The 19,733-nt window shown below is 44.6% G+C and overlaps 1 protein-coding gene across 1 annotated transcript in view; it reads right to left on the bottom strand.

Annotated features, from left to right (window-relative positions):
- The window catches only part of LOC124046266 (parkin coregulated gene protein homolog), a 277,559-nt gene that overhangs the window by 122,637 nt on the left and 135,189 nt on the right, over window positions 1-19,733 (bottom strand). Inside the window, exons 3-4 of the mRNA XM_046366438.1 lie at window positions 16,345-16,516; window positions 2,568-2,717 (exon numbers count right to left, since the gene is read on the bottom strand). Of these exons, the coding sequence (XP_046222394.1) occupies window positions 2,568-2,717; window positions 16,345-16,516 (322 nt within the window). The remainder of the gene's footprint in view (window positions 1-2,567; window positions 2,718-16,344; window positions 16,517-19,733) is intronic.

The following is a 19,733-nucleotide window of genomic DNA, read 5'->3' on the forward strand; positions in this document are numbered from 1 at the left end:
GCAAGGCATTTTTTTATGGGGCATTACGGCCACACAAGGGGGCATCCACGACCATGGCCGTCGATTCCGCTGGGAAATTCGAGGCCTGGATTCCAGTGTGTGTACTCTGTCTCAGCACTGGCCCCCTGTTAGAGGGGAGCAGGAGGAGCAGGGACCAGCCGAGCCAGGTGATAGGGGGCTGGGGATGGAATAATGAATGCCAGACCAGACCAGACCAGATGGAGGCAGCAGCCAACCCAGGCAGCAGGGCAGCTATCAGGCAGAGATAAACTATTCCTAGTGGGGCTCGCCAGCCCAACCGCTGCGCCCAAAATACACCCGCTCCAAAACGGTTTAGGGATTGATTTGACAGCTAATTTACAGAGGAGATTTGCATAAGGCCCCAGTGCTAATAAGACACCATTTTCTATCCTCCCTTTTGTCTTTCTTTCTCTCTTTTTCTCCCCGTCTTTCCTTTTTTTCTCTCTTCTCCCCCGATGCTAAAATGGCAATGAGATAATGTAACCAAATTAAAGAGACAAGAGATTCAAATTGGATATTGATTAATAGACTAAAGCCCTGTGTTCAGGCCCTGTTTAAGCCCTGTGTTTAAGTGATTGATTCACAATGCCACTCTTCTTTCACATTCCACTGACGCCGGTGAATGACTGGCGTTTTGGGGATTGTCTGAGTCGAGCTGTCCGTCTGTCTCTCACCGTCCGGCTGTGAATGGGGCCGTGTCGACGCTTTGAGGCTTGACAGCGCCACACAAAGAGCCCTGCCTATCGAATGCCAATCTGGAGATGCCGTGTGTCACGTAGGATAGGGGTGGAGGCTTGGGGATCAGAAGGGTGTTGGTTGTCCTCTAGTCTAAAGCCAATACATTGATGGGAAAAGGAAAAATGATGCATCTAGTTAGATGAAAGGGGATGAGCACGACTCAAGGTCAACCTTGATGGGATATGGGACATTCAGGGTATGTATGGACAAAAATAAGCTTTTATAGCAAGTAATAGTGAGCACACAGACATGCATGCACACACAAAAAAAAAACTCTCCATTAACATGTTAATAGCGGCAGCTCTCTAACATCAAGCCTTTGATTCCTGGAAATGGATGGGAGCGGGAACTCGCCCATAAACAAATCAATATACTTTGAAGAGATTCTTCAAAGTAGCCACCCTTTGTCTTTGTTTAACACTTTTTTTGGTTACTACATGATTCCATACCTCTTATTTCATAGTTTTTATGTCTTCACTATTATTCTACCACGTAGAAAAATAGTAAAAAAGACAGAAAGAAAAACCCTCGAATGAGTGGGCTTGTCCAAACTTTTGAACGGTGCTCTTTCATGCCGTCCCTAGGAGGGGTCCGTCACTTGAGTGGGTTGAGTCACTGATGTGATCTTCCTGTCTGGGTTGGCGCCCCCCTTGGGTTGTGCCGTGGCGGAGATCTTCCTGAGCTATACTCGGCCTTGTCTCAGGATGGTAAGTTGGTGGTTGAAGATATCCCTCTAGTGGTGTGGGGGCTTTGCTTTGGCAAAGTGGGTGGGGTTATATCCTTCCTGTTTGGCCCTGTCCGGGGGTATCATCGGATGGGGCCACAGTGTCTCCTGACCCCTCCTGTCTCAGCCTCCAGTATTTATGCTGCAGTAGTTTATGTGTCGGGGGGCTAGGGTCAGTTTGTTATATCTGGAGTACATCTATCCGGTGTCCTGTGTGAATTTAAGTATGCTCTCTAATTCTCTCTTTCTCTCTTGCCAGGACCACCTTGCATGATGACTGTCCCCAGTCCACCTGGCCGTGCTGCTGATCCAGTTTCAACTGTTCTGCCTGTGATTATTATTATTTGACCATGCTGGTCATTTATGAACATTTGAACATCTTGGCCATGTTCTGTTATAATCTCCACCCGGTACAGCCTGAAGAGGACTGGCCACCCCACATAGCCTGGTTCCTCTCTAAGTTTCTTCCTAGGTTTTGGCCTTTCTAGTGAGTTTTTCCTAGCCACCATGCTTCTACACCTGCATTGCTTGCTGTTTGTGGTTTTAGGCTGGGTTTCTGTACAGCACTTTGAGATATCAGTTGATGTACGAAGGGCTTTATAAATACATTTGATTTGATTTTACTGGCACTGTATATATTTAAATATATGGGGGATTGGAAACGATACAGACAATCACATCGATGGAACCTACAATCTATCTGCAATAGTAAAGCTGATCTACCCCCTAAAAAATATATATATAAATTAAAGATACCACATCTGCCATTCAAACTGTCCTTTCACCAATTAGCCTAGTGAACATGAACAGTATCGCTGTTGTCATCAGTCAAAGACATAGGCTACATACTGTACTGTACATACTGTACTGTACATACTCGCAAACATACCGTAGCATCCGTAGCACAACACCAGCAACCTCACCAAGTGGTTCAGCATTTTTGGGGATGGCGTAATGGCTTAGGTAGCGTAGCTGTTGCAGGGTTGCGCGTTTAAATCCCTCTTGGACTACCCGTCAAATTCACCAACATACACATACTGCCAGACACACAGTATAGGCTAGATCTATAATGTAAGTGACTCACTGTTCATGTTCTTGAAGATGTTGAGGATGGGCAGGATCTGTCTGTAGTAGGGTACCAGGGCCTCTCCCACCATTTCTCCAGACACCACCAGGTGCTGCAGCACCTTCAGCGTGGTGCAGATCACTTGCCTGTTCCGCGTGTTCAAGGCATCTGTGAGACAGAGAGGAAGGGCACCAAAGAAATAGAATGTTATTATTGTTATGGGTACACTCATAACCATACATTGATTTACATGTTTATGGGCACCATAGAATGACCACCATGAATTCATTATCATTGTTATTGGTACATTCAATATGGCCGCCGTCCACCCGGACCTATACAATTGATTTGAATGGCGACGGCTCATCTAGTGATTCTATTTCTATGGAGTGCACACAGGATAGAGGTCAGGGGTTACAGGTCTGGGAGAGGGGGTTGTGTGTGTGTGTGCTTGTTTTCATAGAGGCTTTCCCTAGGGTGGTGTGTGATTGAGAATTAACGATTCAGCCCCCCTATTGTTAACATTTAGCACATTTAGCAGAAAAGACAGAATGAGGTCACGCGGCATTCACACTACCTCCACTGAAATCAATGGTTTTTGGTGCCAGCCTTTGACTTGAAATGACTGGCTGCAATCAGAGATTTCAAAAGGCACCACAGAGACAGGAAGGAATAAGTGAGAGACAATCACGGGCAATTTGGCCGACAGCTGCACTTAACTCCATCTCCCGCTGATAGGGAGAACAAAAGAGGGAGAGAAAAAAGGGACGGAAGAGAGGAAAACATCTGTGATTTGTAACTTAAGGATTACTAGCTTGTGTGTGTGGGCGACATTTAGTGTGTGAGTGTGTGTGTACATACATGCATGTACAGTATGTCGCTGCGTGTGCGTGCGTGTCTCTGTGTGGGTGTTAGTGGGCAGATGGGTGGGAAGAGAGGTGTGTGTGGCACTTCTCAGGTGACTCCTTACATATGTTTTCCTCCTTTTTAACCATCCCTTAATCTTGGACTCTAATAAACCAATAGACTTCCACAGACCCCTGCTGTTGTGTACCTGTTGTTTATCTGGCTCATTACAATAAGAAAGTGTTGCTTTAAAGGTCCAATGCAGCCATTTTTATCCATATGAAATCATTTCTGGGTAACAATTAAGTACCTTGCTGTGATTGTTCTTAATACAAAAGGGTCAACAAGAAAGAAAATGCTTCTTAGCAAAGAGCAATTTCTCAGGCAAGAATCTAGGGATGTGCATCTTTCCCTTTCAAGAGGATTTGATATGCATCTTGAGACATGGGTTATGATATGATGTGTGAACGATACGTTTTAGTTTGAAACGATTTGATGCGATTCGTTTCGATGTGATATGATTCGATGCACTAACATTAGTTGCATAAACAAATTCATTTTCCATTCATAAAATCGCTTTCTGATGGAGCTCAAAAGCTGGGCCCCTATGAGTTGGATCTGTCTGAGGCAACTTCTGTGTGTCTGTGTCTGTGTGTGTGTGTGTGTGCCACTATGTAGGCACCTGATCTGAGCAATAAGGGAGACTAGGCGTCTACCACCCCACTACCACTATCAGATTAAGGAAATTAAGAAATATACATCACCCACTAATTAACTTGTCATTGTTGCAGATTCAGTTTTTTGAGCGACAATCACGGGCAATTTGGCCGACAGCAGTAATGTATCAAAATGTATTGTTTACAAATGAGCTAGGACGAGCCAAGTGTACACTGAATGTACAAACCTTTCCATGACATAGACTGGCCAGGTGAATCCAGGTGAAAGCTATGATCCCTTATTGATGTCACCTGTTAAATCCACTTCAATCAGCGTAGATGAAGGGGAGGAGACAGGTTAAAGAAGGATTTGTAAGTCTTGAGACAATTGAGACATGGATTGTATATGTGTGCCATTCAGAGGGTGAACGGGTAAGACAAAATATTTAAGTGCCCTTGAACGGGGTATGGTAGTAGGTACCAGGTGCTCCAGTTTGAGTGTGTCAAGAACTGCATTGCTGCTGTTTAATTGCAAATTAATTACTTAAAAATCATACAATGTGATTTTCTGGATTTTTGTTTTAGATTCCGTCTCTCACAGTTGAAGTGTACCTATGATAAAAATGACAGACCTCTACATGCTTTGTAAGTAGGAAAACCTGCAAAATTGTCAGTGTATCAAATACTTGTTCTCCCCACTCCCCATAAGCCATGAGATCAAAGGAATTGTCCTTAAAGCTCAGAGAACAGATTGTGTTGAGGCACAGATCTGGGGAAGGGTACTAAAATGTCTGCAGCATTGAAGGTTCCCAAGAACACAATGGCTATTATTCTTGGTCAGGGAGGTGACCAAGAACCCGATGGTCACTCTGACAGAGCACCAGGACAACCATCTCTGCAGCACCCCACCAATCAGACTATTATGGTAGAGTGACCAGACGGAAGCAATTCCTCAGTAAAAGGCACATGACAACCTTGGAGTTTGCCAAAAGGCACCTAAAGACTCTCAGACAATGAGAGACAAGATTCTCTGGCCTGATGAAACCAAGAATGAACTCTTTGTCCTGAATGCCAAGCGTCACGTCCGGAGGAAACCTGGCATCATCCCTACGATGAAGTATGGTGGTGGCAGCATCATGTTGTGGGGACGTTTTTCAGTGGCAGGGACTGGAAGACTAGTCAGGATCAAGGGAAAGGCGAACAGAGCAAAGTACAGAGAGATCCTTCATGAAAACCTGTGTAGATTGATGAGGGGGAGAAACAATTGAATCCATTTTAGATTAAGGCTGTAACGTAACAAAATGTTGTAAAATTCAAGTGGTCTGAATACTTTCCGAATGCACTGTATATCATTAATTTCTAAGTCCTAAAATGGATGTAGCAGATTTCCCATTTAAAGCCAAGATAAACACAATCTAACCGTTAAAATATTTATCTTCAAAGCCGCTGAAGCAGCTAGAGGACAGTCCCAATAGCTCTTAGTCCCCTTAAGTGGATATTGTCATAAACAGAACTAAAAGGAGTTATAACTATTCATGCAAAAACAAATATTGAATAATAAAAGGGAGAAGCTAAGCTATCTGGGGGGGAAACACATGTCTGACATAGAGGGCGAGAATGAATTATGTTAGCAGGCGAAGGAGGGGAGCGAGGGAGAGAGGGGGAGGGGGGGTCAGGAACCATAAAATGGGTAGTATGACAGTTAGTACACTTAGGGAGCGGCATGCGGCATCACCTGTGGCCTGAGTGTTAAAACAGCTCATATTCAAATGCATGGCTGTCACACACGCAGACACAGCCTCCCTTCTAGCCATACTGCACTGCACCGAGACAGGCCTGACAGGTTGACATGAGAGGGGGAAAACAGCTCGGGAGAGGTGATGGACACACACACACACACACACATTCGCATGCACGCAAAAAACACACACTTGCACGCCCGCACGCACACACACAGGCATGCACACAATCACAAACAAGTGATATTCATGTCAAACCCACTCTCAGTCAGAGACGGAGAATGTGTAATCCACACACACCGATGACACACTCATACACACACCGCTAACATTCCATTACAAGGACATTGTGTCGTCAAACCCAGGGGTGTCACTTATACACATGCTCTGTGTGACAGGATGTGAACATGAAGAATGGATGGTCCTATCATCTTTCATTCCAAGCCTTCATATTTTATACATTCCATTCAATGTGTGTGTGTGTGTGTGGGTGTGCATGTGCTTTTTTGTTTACGCGCATGTGTGTGGGCATGCACGTGTGACTGTGCGTGTATTAGTGTTACAGACAAGGCAGTATGAGCGTATCCATTATAGGATCTTTCTCCTGTTCCTTCACACACGGGGAGAGCTATCTGCCATCACGGTAATAAGGTTGAATCTGGACTGACAGGGATTTCAAACGCACATAACAAATAATGAAATTCTAATTACCACAAGTGCAAACAATTTTCCCTAGCTGTGACATTTGGACCGTGGGACTGTTCAATTATTCATCCAGGCTCTCGCCTCTCACAAAAGGGGAAGAATCTGAGTCGGATGTATTAACGTTTGGTACAATCCGCATCACATCGGATATGAATAAAGTAATCATCTATTCAAGCCGCGTCTATTAGATATTCTGTTCCCCCCAAAAAATAAGCACAGCGTTGTATTCTCATCTCCCCCAAATGTCACAGGTGAGTGGCATTTTGAAGATTTTAGTCAATCGAGTTTGTTGTAATATAAATATACTTTTCAGATCACTGCGAAATGTTCTCTTTCCTAAGCCGGGGATCTCCTTGTAATGAAAATTTAATTTTGGTCTCGTAGAGTGAACAAATGTTACGCCAATCTGTGGAGGCTCAATGGAGACGTGGCTGAGAATTTTGTTCCTTATTTAAAGAGGGTAGGAAATGCTTATGACAGCATATCAATATAATTTTCTCATAATTTATTTCCTCCGATTGAAAAATGTAGTGTTGGAATGACAATGTTAAGGGTTATTTTAAATGACAATCTGGGCTCAAAATGCTAAAAAGAAACCCCCCTGTGCCATGATTGAGGCCTTTCAAGGTTTCAAAAGCAACACATCATAATACTCAACCTTTTCTCAATCATTCTCGCCCAGGGATTATCAACTAGATTCAGCCGTGGGCTGATTTTATTTCTTGAGCGGATGGTCAGGGGGTTAAAAATACAATCACTAATCATTTGTAGAAGGGAAATTGTCCGCAAGAAGCCCAAACAAATATAATATATTAACTAAAACATAATAATTTCAAACCTTACTTACATTTGTTTACAATCACATATATAGTGCCTTCATAAAATATTCACACCCCTAGACTTTTTTCACATTTTGTTGTGTTACAAAGTGGAATAAAAATTAATTTAATTGTCATTTTTGGCTACTATCTACACAAAATTATCTTATGTCAAAGTGGAGGAAAATTAGTAGCCCCATGAGTCAATACATGTTAGAATCACCTTTGACAGCAATTACAGATGTATGTATTTCTGAGTTTCTAAGAGCTTTCTACACCTGAATTGTGCTTCATTTGCCCATTATTCTTTTAAAAAATCGTCAAGCTCTGTAAAATTGGTTGTTGATCATTGGTAGACTACTTTTTTCAGGTCGTGCCATAGATTTACAAGAATATTTAAGTCAAAACTGTAACTAGGCCACTCAGGAACATTCACTGTCTTGGTAAGCAACTCCAGTGTAGATTTGGCCTTGTGTTTTAGGTTATTGTCCTGCTGAAAGGGGAATTCATCTCACAGGGGTGGTGGAAAGCTGACTGAACCAGGTTCTCCTCTAGGAGTTGGCCCGTGCTTAGCTCCACTCAATAGATTTTTTATCCTGAAAAACTCCTCAGTCCTTAACAATTACAAGCAAATCCATAACATGATGCAGCCACCACATTGCTTGACAGTATGGAGTCTTACTCAGTAAATTGCTTTGCCAATTTCTTTGTAGTGTTCTGTACAGTACTTCTTTTAACTCTGTCAATTAGGTTAGTATTGTGGAGTAACTACAATGTTGTTGATCCATCCTCAGTCTTCTCCTATCACAGCCATTAAACTCTATAACTGTTTTAAAGTCACCATTGGCCTCATTGTGAAATTTCTGAGTGGTTTCCTTCCTCTCCGGCAACTCATTTAGAAAGGATGCCTGTATCTTTGTAGTGACTGGGTGTATTGATACACCATCCAAAGGGATATTCAGTGTCTCTTTTTATATGTATATATATATATATATATATTGTGGAAAAGAAGGGGGTAGAGTGATAAATGGCAGATATGTGAGAGCAGAACTAATAAACGGGCTCTGCCCGATCACTAAAATGGTCACCCCTGTCAGAACTACAGATCACAAAATGGCCGACCGCCAAATCTACAAGTCCCAGAAGCAAGGGGAACCCTCAGAAGGTGGAGCCGACCCAGAGATAAAGGGTCAAGGAAAACCAGGAAGAGGGAGAGAGAGGGCTGGAAGGATCTATGAACAATAGAGAAAGAGACAATAGAGATTGGCTGGATTTACCTTCCGAAAGTTGTTACAGAACCGCAAAGACCCATCGGGCTTGGAGACCATCACAATTGGGCTAGACCACTCACTATGTGACTCTTCGACCACTCCAGCTGTCAACATTTTCTCCGTCTCTGCTCTAATCGCGGCCTGTCGAGCCTCGGGTACCCGATATAGCCTCATGCTCACTTTTCTCCCTGGTAGGGAAACGATATCATGAGCCGTAACCTCAGTTCGGCCAGGTACCTCTGAAAACACATCTCTGTTTTTCTGGATCAGGGTCTTTACTTCCTGTACTTGTGCTGGGGACAGAGTGGGTGAAATATTTACTTCGGCTGTCTCCCGAGTGTGTGTGGGGTATGTGACCATTAGTGTTTCTCTCTCTCTCCATGCTTTTAACAGGTTTATGTGATAAATCTGTTCCTGGGGCCGTCGACCTGGCTGTCGGATCCGATAATTGACTTCTCCTATTCTCTCCAGTACTTCATATGGTCCTTTCCATGTGGCTAGTAGTTTACACTCTACCGTGGGGATCAGCACTAACACCTTATCTCCCGGTTGAAATTCCCTCAGGGTAGCCTGCCGGTTATACGTGTGCCGCTGGTGCTCCTGTGCTCCTGTGCTTGTCTCATGTGCTCTCTGACAATGGGCATGACTGTGCTTTATGACACTAGTATACGGGGTGGATTGGTGCTCCCAGGTTTCCCGGGCGATGTCTAAGATTCCCCGGGGATGCCTCCCATATACCAGCTCAAAGGGAGAAAACCCCAGCGAGGCTTGAGGAACCTCTCTAATGGCAAACATCAGATACGGCAACATTGCAATCCCAGTTTTTCCCATCCTTATCGATTACCTTCCTGAGCATTGACTTCAGGGTCCGGTTGAATCTCTCAACCAGCCCGTCTGTCTGAGGATGGTAAACCGATGTCCTCAACTGTTTCACCTGCCACAGTTTACAAAGGTCCGCCATAAGGCGGGACATAAAGGGGCTAGTGGACCAAATTGGGGCTCAATTACCAGCAGTAAATACCCAGAGGCGGGCCAATCATTTTCTTCAAAAAAATGGCAGTACAGGATGATGTGGATGATGGATGATGTGGAAGGATGATGTGGAAGCACATCTTACCACCTTCGAAAGGACGGCAGAGAGGGAGAAGTGGCCAAAAGAAGAATGGGCAGGGCTTCTGGCACCATACCTGGCAGGGGATGCTCAAAAAGCGTATTTCGACCTGGAGTTGAAAGATGCACAGGATTACGATAAACTAAAGGGAGAGATCCTGACTAGACTGGGAGTGACCGATACCATGAGGGCACACCGCTTCCACCAGTGGTCCTACCGACCGGGACAACCCCGACGAACACAGATGTTCGACTTGATTCACCTGGCACGGAAATGGTTGCGACCAGAGACCCGGTCATCCGCCGAGATCGCCGAGACCATCGTACTCAACCAGTTTCAGCGAGGTCTACCCCAAGAAGTGAAATGATGGGTTGGCCAGAACGAGGTACTTTCCGCCGACCATCTCGTGGGCCTGGTTGAACGGTATTGTACGGCAGGAAAAGCTGAGCAGGCACAGGAGGAAAGATTCCCGTTCCCCAGGCCTGGGTGAACGAGCGGACAGGGTAAGGCTGTCCCAACATATGAAGGGGAAAGAGAGCAGCGTGGGGCCATGAGGAAAGAATCAGAATCAGGCCGAGACACTAAAGGAAAAAACGGAAACCGGGACTGGGTGTCGAGGGGGTATCCCCCCGAACCCCTATTATCTGTTACAATTGTAATCAACCGGGACATATTGCAGCCTACTTCCCTATTAAAGAAGAGCCAATGCAATGTAACCTCGGTGAAAATGAAGATGATATACGGTATGCATGTCCTGTTGTAACCATTGTACTTGAATTATCAAGAAACAAACATATGTGCAGGGTGAAGATTGAAGGGAAAGAGGTTGAAGCACTGCTGGATTCCGGCAGTATGCTAACCCTGGTCATTGCAAGCCTAGTGCCGAATCATAAACTGGATACAAGACAGGATATCAGTGTTACATGCATTCATGGGGATACCCGTCTGTACCCCATGGCCTTAGTGAGCATACAAACAGAGGACGGTCTGCTGGATTATGAGGTCGGCGTGGTCCCAAAGATGCCATATGATGTAATATTGGGTAGAGACTTTCCTAACTTTGCAAAGTTAGGCCACAAGAATGGCATATTTGAGAAGCCAACATCCCTGACCAAGCAGGAAGAAGCATGGGATCTTCAACCAAAGCCAAGAAAAGAGGTATCCCAGGGGACAACATCACAGGTGCTAGTAGGGGAGGAGGAGGATGAAGTGGCAAATCTCGCTGATAACGATCTGCCCGGTACTAGTGGGGCTGGGGTCGATCTGAATTCAGAGGACGACGATCTAGAACCAGCAGACCTGGCAGGGTCCTTGACTAATTTTGGGACGGCCCAAAACCAGGATCCAACCCTGCAGCAAGCCAGAGCAGATGTGCAGGTCGTAGATGGTACTCCCATAAATGTTGGGATGATGCCTAATAGTTTTCCCCCCTTCATGAAAAAGGGTTTGGTGTACAGAGTCTCGAAAATAGGGGTTGATGTGGTGGAACAGTTGTTGGTTCCCACCAGGTACCGGAGGACAGTAATGGATCTAGCTCATGGGCACATTCTGGGTGGACACCTTGGTATCGATAAAAACCTGAGACCAGATTGTAAGGTGGTTTTACTGGCCAGGAATTCAAGCTGAAGTGGCTCGGCATTGTGGAGAGTGCCCGGAGTGCCAGTTAACAGCTCCCCGACCAGCTGTTAGAAGCCCGTTAGTGCCACTCCCCATAATCGAAACGCCATTTGAGAGGATAGCGATGGATTTAGTGGGCCCACTACCCAAATCCGCCAGAGGGCACCAATACATTCTGGTCATTCTAGATTATGCCACTCGCTACCCAGAAGCCATTCCCCTTCGGACGATGGCTTCCAAAAATATTGCAAAGGAATTGGTGCTCTTGTTCACCAATGTAGGGGTTCCAAAGGAGATCCTTACCGATCAGGGGACCCCTTCTTTGCCAATATATATATATATATATATATATATATATATATATATATATATATATATATATATATATATACCAATATGTGCCCTTTTTTGCGAGGCTTTGGAAAATCTCCCCAATCTTTGTGGTTGAATCTGTGTTTGAAATTCACTGCTCGACTGAGGGACCACACAGATAATTGTATGTGTGGAGTACAGAGATGAGGTAGACAGTCAAAATCATGTTAAACACTATTATTGCACACAGAGTGAGTCCAGGCAACTTATTATGACTTGTTATTAATGCAACCGCTGTGTCAGATTTCAAAAAAGCTTTACGGAAAAGCAAACCATGCAATAATCTGAGTCCGGCGCTCAGACACAAAATCAAGCCATGCAGATATCCACCATGTTGTGGAGTCAGTAAAAGTAAAAAATAGCGTTATAAATATTCACTTACCTTTGATGATCTTCATCAGAATGCAATCCCAGGAATCCCAGTTCCACAATAAATGTTTGTTGTGTTCGATCGAGTCCATTATTTATGTCCAAATACCTCCTTTTGTTAGCGCGTTTGGTAAACAAATCCAAACTCAAGAAGCGCGGGCAGGTCCAGGCGAAAGTTCAGATGAAAAGTTCAAAAAGTTATATTACAGTTCGTAGAAACAATGTATAGAATCAATGAGCGAGCGTGATCAACTCATTGGACTCTGGCAGGCCTTGATTCAGCTCTCATTCGCCCCCACTTCACAGTAGAAGCCTCAAACAAGTTTCTAAAGACTGTTGACATCTAGTGGAAGCCTTAGAAAGTGCAATATGACCCCATAGACACTGTATATTCGATAGGCAATGAGTTGAAAAACTACGAACCTCAGATTTCTCACTTCCTGGTTGGATTTTTCTCAGGTTTTCGCCTGCCATATGAGTTCTGTTATACTCACAGACATCAGTGTTTTCTATCAAATACTCCTAATAATGCTGCCCCCTATCCCAAACAGGTTTTAAGCACATTTTTACTCCTGAACTTATTTAGGCTTGGCATACAAAGGGATTGAATACTTATTGACTGAAGAAATTTCAGCTTTAAATGTTTTGTTAATTTGTAAAGAATGTGAAAAACACAATTCTACTTTGACATTAAGGAATGTATTAAGTGTAGGCCAGTGACAAGAAATCTCAATTTAATCAATTTAATTCACAATTGGTCGGCAGGTAGCCGAAAGGTTGCTGGTTCTATCCCTTGAGCTGACAAAGTAAGAATCTGTCGTTCTGCCCCTGAGCAAGGCAGTTAACCCACTGTTCCCCGGGTGCCGAAGACGTGGATGTCGATTATGGCAGCCCCCCGCACCTCTCTGATTCAGAGGGGTTGGGTTAGATGCGGAAGACATTGTTGTACAACTGACTAGGTATCCCCTTCCCTTATTATTTTGCTAAGAAAACCTGCGGACCTAGGTTTGGAAACCCATTTGGGGAACCCTGTTCTAGCCTAATGTAGCCTCTGTGACAGGTGGGTGCAAGGAGGCGAGCGCACTCCACATTGACCTGAGTTCAGTTTCAGAGTAAAGGTCTATGACAACGGCACAGCCCATTGCGTATTCTCATCGGGTGACCCGAAGTCATGACTCATGATCATCAAAATTCAGAGTCCAACAACGTGATTTAGCCAGTCGCAAGATAACAGCCCGCCGGCGCCAGCCAGATGGAGGCTTCTATATTAACGTCAGTCAGAGAAAACTTTCTGCCTTTCAGATTGCAGCCTGCACTTATTTTTCTCTCCTTCCTTGGAGTTCTATTGAAAAGTAATTAATCTGCAACACAGACATGGGCCGGCGGGTTTGACGCATGGCAGGCAAAAATGGGCCTGATTTTAATAAACCAAGAAGCTAATAACAAGCAGGCCATTTAAAATTCCATTATCACAGCTAGATGTGCGTTTTCATAAGGAATGGTTCACCTTTGGGTTTTAGGAATTTGTAGCTACTATATGAGGGAGTCAGTATGCATGAGTGGACATAGTGGCTACGTGGACTTGGGTATGAGTGTGTGTGTGTGTGTGTGTGTGTGTGTGTGTGTGTGTGTGTGTGTGTGTGTGTGTGTGTGTGTGTGTGTGTGTGTGTGTGTGTGTGTGTGTGTGTGTGTGTGTGTGTGTGTGTGTGTGTGTGTGTGTGTGTGTGTGTGAACACGTGTATGAGAGGATACAGATCTAAGCAGTATAGGCCTAGTACCACCAAGGACAATTTTTGAAAACGAGGCATCAAAGCAATAATCGTCTCAGTCAAAAACACAATGTCAGCTCTCTCTTATTTATAAAACACATTAATCACATTTATGAGTTGTCGATAGTCTAAAAATCATATATCGATATGCAGCCATTTGGTTTTAGAGTGTTGTGAAACAGCTGAACGCATGACCAGACAGCAATCAGACTTTCTCAAATGAAATCAATTGGTAAATTAAACAAACTATGTGAATAAATTGAAAAATGGGAATTCTAGTGTAAATCAAGTAAACAACTAAAAGTCACATACACAAAAACCAAAACACATGTACACACACACACACCGTTGTGTCTTGGTGTTATGATGTGCACTGGGCCATGCTCTGTCCGTCCTCTGTTGCGACTCAGTAAGCAGTGTGTGTGTGTGAGTGTGTGTGTGTGTGTACTCTATTGCCAGGGTCAACCTGTCAGCATGTCTTCATGTCTCCAGCGGCCCTGCCTCATGTTGGTCGTTCCACCCCTCTGCCTCAGCAGGCGCTGAAACACTGAACACACACACACACACGGCCAACTGCTCAAACTCACTTACTGGGCGCCGCTTAAAATCTCCCACTTTGAAACTGACACTTAGTTGGCTCCATTGCAAAACAAACCCTCTCAGTGTGTGGAAAGTTAGCGTATGTTTGTGTATGTGTGTGTGTGAGTGAGAGCATGCGAACATACAAGCATACTGAATAATACATTATATATTTTTCTACATATAACAACTTAGAAGCCTGTGTGTTCGTCGTTTCATCCCTGTCTAAATGTTGAAGCTATTTTTGCTAGTCCCCGCTCACCCCTGGACGTGACCAACTAGTCTGCGGCCTGCCAACTGTGCGCGTGATTTCAGGACAAACCTGTAATGAACACGAAGGGAGACAGAGTGCTGGTTTCAAGCGCAGGACGCAAGCGGGTGTTTATTGCAAAGGACAACAGGAGGAGGCAGGTAGCTGGGTCCAGGGGGAGGCAGAAGGTCATACACAGGGGGTCCAAAAGGGCAACAGTACAGGCAGTGAATAGGCAAGTAACATAGTCCGGGAGGTCAGGAAATAGGTAGATAACAGGAAATCCGATAGGCTAAAGTACAGGCAGGGAATAGGCAAAACGTGTCGTTAGTGAGGCAGGAAAAAACTAGCATACAGGAGTAAATCACGGGAAAAACAGAGCTCCAAAAGACGTGTGTTACAAAACAAACAATACCTCACAGTGATGGGGTACAAAGAACTGAACTAAATAGTGTGTGATAATGACATACAGGTGTGTGAACAGGTGGTTAGAATTCAGGTGATTGGGATCTGGAGACTGAGCTGTGTTCAGGGGATCTATGTGTTTGAGAGTGTGAGCTGGAAAGTGAGCTGCGTTCAGGGGGTTTCTAGGTGTTTGAGAGTGTGAGCTGGAAAGTGGGCTGGAAAGTGAGCTGCGTTCAGGGGGATCTAGGTGTTTGAAAGTGTCAGCTGGAAAGTGGGCTGGAAAGTGAGCTGCGTTCAGGGGGATCTATGTGTTTGAGAGTGTGAGCTGGAAAGTGGGCTGGAAAGTGAGCTGCGTTCAGGGGGTTTCTAGGTGTTTGAGAGTGTGAGCTGGAAAGTGGGCTGGAAAGTGAGCTGCGTTCAGGGGGATCTATGTGTTTGAGAGTGTGAGCTGGAAAGTGGGCTGGAAAGTGAGCTGCGTTCAGGGGGTTTCTAGGTGTTTGAGAGTGTGAGCTGGAAAGTGGGCTGGAAAGTGAGCTGCGTTCAGGGAGTTTCTAGGTGTTTGAGAGTGTGAGCTGGAAAGTGGGCTGGAAAGTGAGCTGCGTTCAGGGGGATCTAGGTGTTTGAAAGTGTCAGCTGGAAAGTGGGCTGGAAAGTGAGCTGCGTTCAGGGGATCCACCTGTTTGAGGGAGTGAGTTGGAAGCAGACGTTACCGAACCAATGAGGTGTTGTCCTGCCGGACTCGCCAGAGTCAGGGAGGCAAAGCACATTTAAATGTAGCGCGTCCCCATATTCATGGGAGCTGGGCAGCATTGCCTTATGACTGGGTCTCATCCACTAACAGCAAAACAAGAACACTTAGCCCTGCTGTCTAATAATAATAGGTCTGGAAGACGCAAGGAGCCATATGTGGGCTTTTCACTGAGGTCTTCACTGTGTCGATGGCAACAACTAGTGGCTGAAGAATAGGGCATTGGGGGTTTATCCATTGTCAATCCATGTCTTTCCGGCTTGTGGTTACTGGCCACACGTTAGTAAATGATCTCTTTATAATCTTGTTATAGGAGATTTGGCCTAGATTTGCTGCGAGAGGGTTGTGGTTGTATGAAAGAGTTGTGTTTATGGTCTGATAATGTTGTGCCACTGTTCCTGCGATGTTGCTGTAATGTTTGCGGCCACTCAGTCTTGAAAAGGATGATGATAAGTGTTGTGGTTGCGTTTAACAGCAGTATCTGTGCCGTAATAACGTTACGTGTTTTCTGTGACGCTTCAATAACGTTTAGCCACTCACTTTTGATGGGGATGATGAGTTGGGGGATGACGGGCAGGATCTTGGTGCCCCCGTGCTCGAGCATGTCGTGGACCCCCTGGCGGGCGAAGAACTCGTAGGGGTGCACAGTCTCACACAGCCCGTCGAAGAATAAAGGCAGGTAGTGGTGGTAGTCGAGCTTCTCGATCTCCACCTGGGACAACGCACACACACACAAACACACATTTCCATCAACGAGATGGCTTTGTAACAGCTAGCATTCCTGGAAACATGTTGATTCCAGCTCTGCAGACACACACAACGACACGGTCACCAGGGGCCGAATGTGAGTGAACCAATGTAAGGGGATCTCCCCTCTACATTGTAATAGAACACAGTCATGGGCTTTCCTCATCTTATGCCCGTTTGTTTTGTTTGTACTTGGACTCACACAATATCCAGGGCCAAGCCTTCTAACCAAGCCTGGCTTTAGGAGGTGTTTACAATACCAGTCACAGCTGAAGACAGCTGTTGGGGAGATCATGACACCCCTACATGTGGTACCCTGTGGGCCGACACATTAATAACACCTGTCTGCCTAAGCCTAAACAGCTACACCAGCCTACATACATAAAAACATTCCTTCAGCTACTGAACCTGTGTTGATTACATGCTTTGATATTGGGTATGTTACAATGTATTGAGGTAAGCATAGCAGCAGAATGACTTGTGTTGTGATGAACTCGCACCAAACTTGACAGGAAAGGCCAGGTGACAAGGGCACCCCTAGCTACCCTTTCACACACTTTCCCTTTGTGTGTGAGTGTCTGTGTGTGTGTCTGTCTGTCTGTCCGTCTCTGTGTTTGTGTGTTTAACGTGTGTGTGTGTGTACGGGAGCCCGCGACCATGTGCGTGTGCTTGTGTGTGTGTTTGGAGCACATGTGTCCACAGAAGTTCTGGTTACAGTAGATTGTATGAACTCCAGAGCACTGTGGTGGCTCTATTGTTGGCCGAGGGGTAAGGGGGGGGATCCTGTTTCATGTAATGAAAGCCAATCCTGTGTAGAGTAGAGGCAAACACCCCACAGCCCTGGAGCAGCCAGGGGTCTTAAAGGACAGCTGAGCCTCATCGTCCCAATCCCTGCTACATCCCACTGGGTCACGCTGCCGCCGAAATGTCACCACCAAGTGGACCACGGTTGCTTTGATGTCCCCGGCTCTCGCAGAGCCCTCGCTCTAGAGGTGCGACTTCAAAGTGGGCAGACCCCCTGACACGAGTCGCGTGAGTAAACAGAGAGAGAGAGAGAGAGAGAGAGAGAGAGAGAGAGAGAGAGAGAGAGAGAGAGAGAGAGAGAGAGAGAGAGAGAGAGAGAGAGAGAGAGAGAGAGAGAGAGAGAGAGAGAGAGAGAGAGAGAGAGAGAGAGAGCAAATGGTGTGTTAGAAGAGAGACCGATAGGGCTGATTGCTTTGAGGCAATTTGTTGGCTAACCTTGACCTTTTACGGCTTGGTCAAGATTATCATTGTGAGTCAGCTCGGGGGGCAGGGAGACAAGAACAAAAGCAAATATGCGGCGGGAGAGAGTGGGTGGAGAGATGACACTGTGGCAGGACGAGTCACATAGGAACAGAGAAAACACTTCAAGCAGAGATACAGAGTAGAGGTCGACCGATTAATCGGAATGGCCGATTAATTAGAGCCGATTACACGTTTTCATAACAATCGGAAATCTGTCTTTTTTTAAATACCTTTATTTAACTAGGCAAGTCAGTTAAGAACACATTCCTATTTTCAATGATGGCGTGGGTTAACTGCCTTGTTCAGGGGCAGAATGACAGATTTTCACCTTGTCAGCTCGGGTGATCCAATCTTGCAACCTTAGTTAACGAGTCCAACGCAATAACGGAGTGCAAAATTTTGCGTCAAGCATTGCGCTGTTTATGACTTCAAGCCTATCAACTTCCGAGATTAGACTGGTGTAACCGATGTGAAATGGCTAGCTAGTTAGCGCGCGCTAATAGCATTTCAAACGTTGCTCGCTCTTAGCCTTCTAGTTGTTGTTCCCCTTGCTCTGCATGGGTAACGCTGCTTCGATGGTGGCTGTTGTCGTTGTGTTGCTGGTTCGAGCCCAGGGAGGAGCGAGGAGAGGGACGGAAGCTATACTGTTACACTGGCAATACTAAAGTGCCTATAAGAACATCTAATAGTCAAAGGATAATGAAATACAAATGGTAGAGAGGGAAATAGACCTATAATTCCAATAATAACTACAACCTAAAACTTTTTACCTGAGAATATTGAAGACTCATGTTAAAAGGAACCATCAGCTTTCATATGTTCTCATGTTCTGAGCAAGGAACTGAAACGTTAGCTTTCTTACATAGCACATATTGCACTTTTACTTTCTTCTCCAACACTTTGTTTTTGCATTATTTAAACCAAATGGAACATCTTTCATTATTACCTTAAGGCTAAATTGATTTAATTGATGTATTATATTAAGCTAAAATAAGTGTTCATTCAGTATTGTTGTAATTGTCATTATTACAAATACATTTTAGTTTTTTAAATCGGCCGATTAATCGCTATCGGCTTTTTTGTTCCTCCAATAATCGGTATCGGCGTTGAAAAATCATAACCGGTCGACCTCTAATACAGAGTGGCAATATAGGCTGCAGCAGACAATGTCATAATCAGTGGATTATAAAATGGTCCGATATCTGATAAAAAAATAAATACATTAAAAGTGTTTACGGTGAAACAGCGTTGAAAAAATCCACTAATACAGAGTGGCAATATAGGCTGAAACAATGTCATAATCAGTGGATTATAAAATGGTCCGATATCTGATAAAAAAATAAATACATTAAAAGTGTTTAAAAAAGGGTCCCTTTTTTAAGCCCCCCAGCACATTTGTTATCGTTTTTGTTTTGTTGATGAAATGGAGGAGAGGAGCATTCAGAATGGTGAGGAGAGAAAACATACGGTACACTGTTCCTCTATTGCGCATGCAATGCCTTTCAATGGCGTCAGATGAAAAGAAAACAGTGTCAGCTGTTTTAAGTAACTTCTTTGTTGTTATAATATCGTAAAAGGATGTACGCTTGTGCTTGACGCGTTACGGGTGTTCGATCCCAGCGGTGGACACATCTTATCCCTTACCTTAACCATTCTGAATGAGTGCCTTTAAACTTCATGTTTTAACATTGTTTTAGCATATCAAAAACCTTAACCCTTATTAACCTTCTGAATTTGCAGTTTGAAACAACTTACAAAATTTGATATTGGCAGAAACGTGGATAAACGTCTAATTCTGCAGTGAGACTGATAGAGCATGTTGGCAGTTTCCCCAAGTATGGATTCCAGCTTTAAATATGAACCTTTATATGCAACTGGTGGCCTCAATATGAAATTTAAAAAACATGAGCTGGTGC

This window comes from Oncorhynchus gorbuscha, linkage group LG10, assembly GCF_021184085.1.
Source record: "Oncorhynchus gorbuscha isolate QuinsamMale2020 ecotype Even-year linkage group LG10, OgorEven_v1.0, whole genome shotgun sequence".
Lineage (NCBI taxonomy): Eukaryota > Metazoa > Chordata > Actinopteri > Salmoniformes > Salmonidae > Oncorhynchus > Oncorhynchus gorbuscha.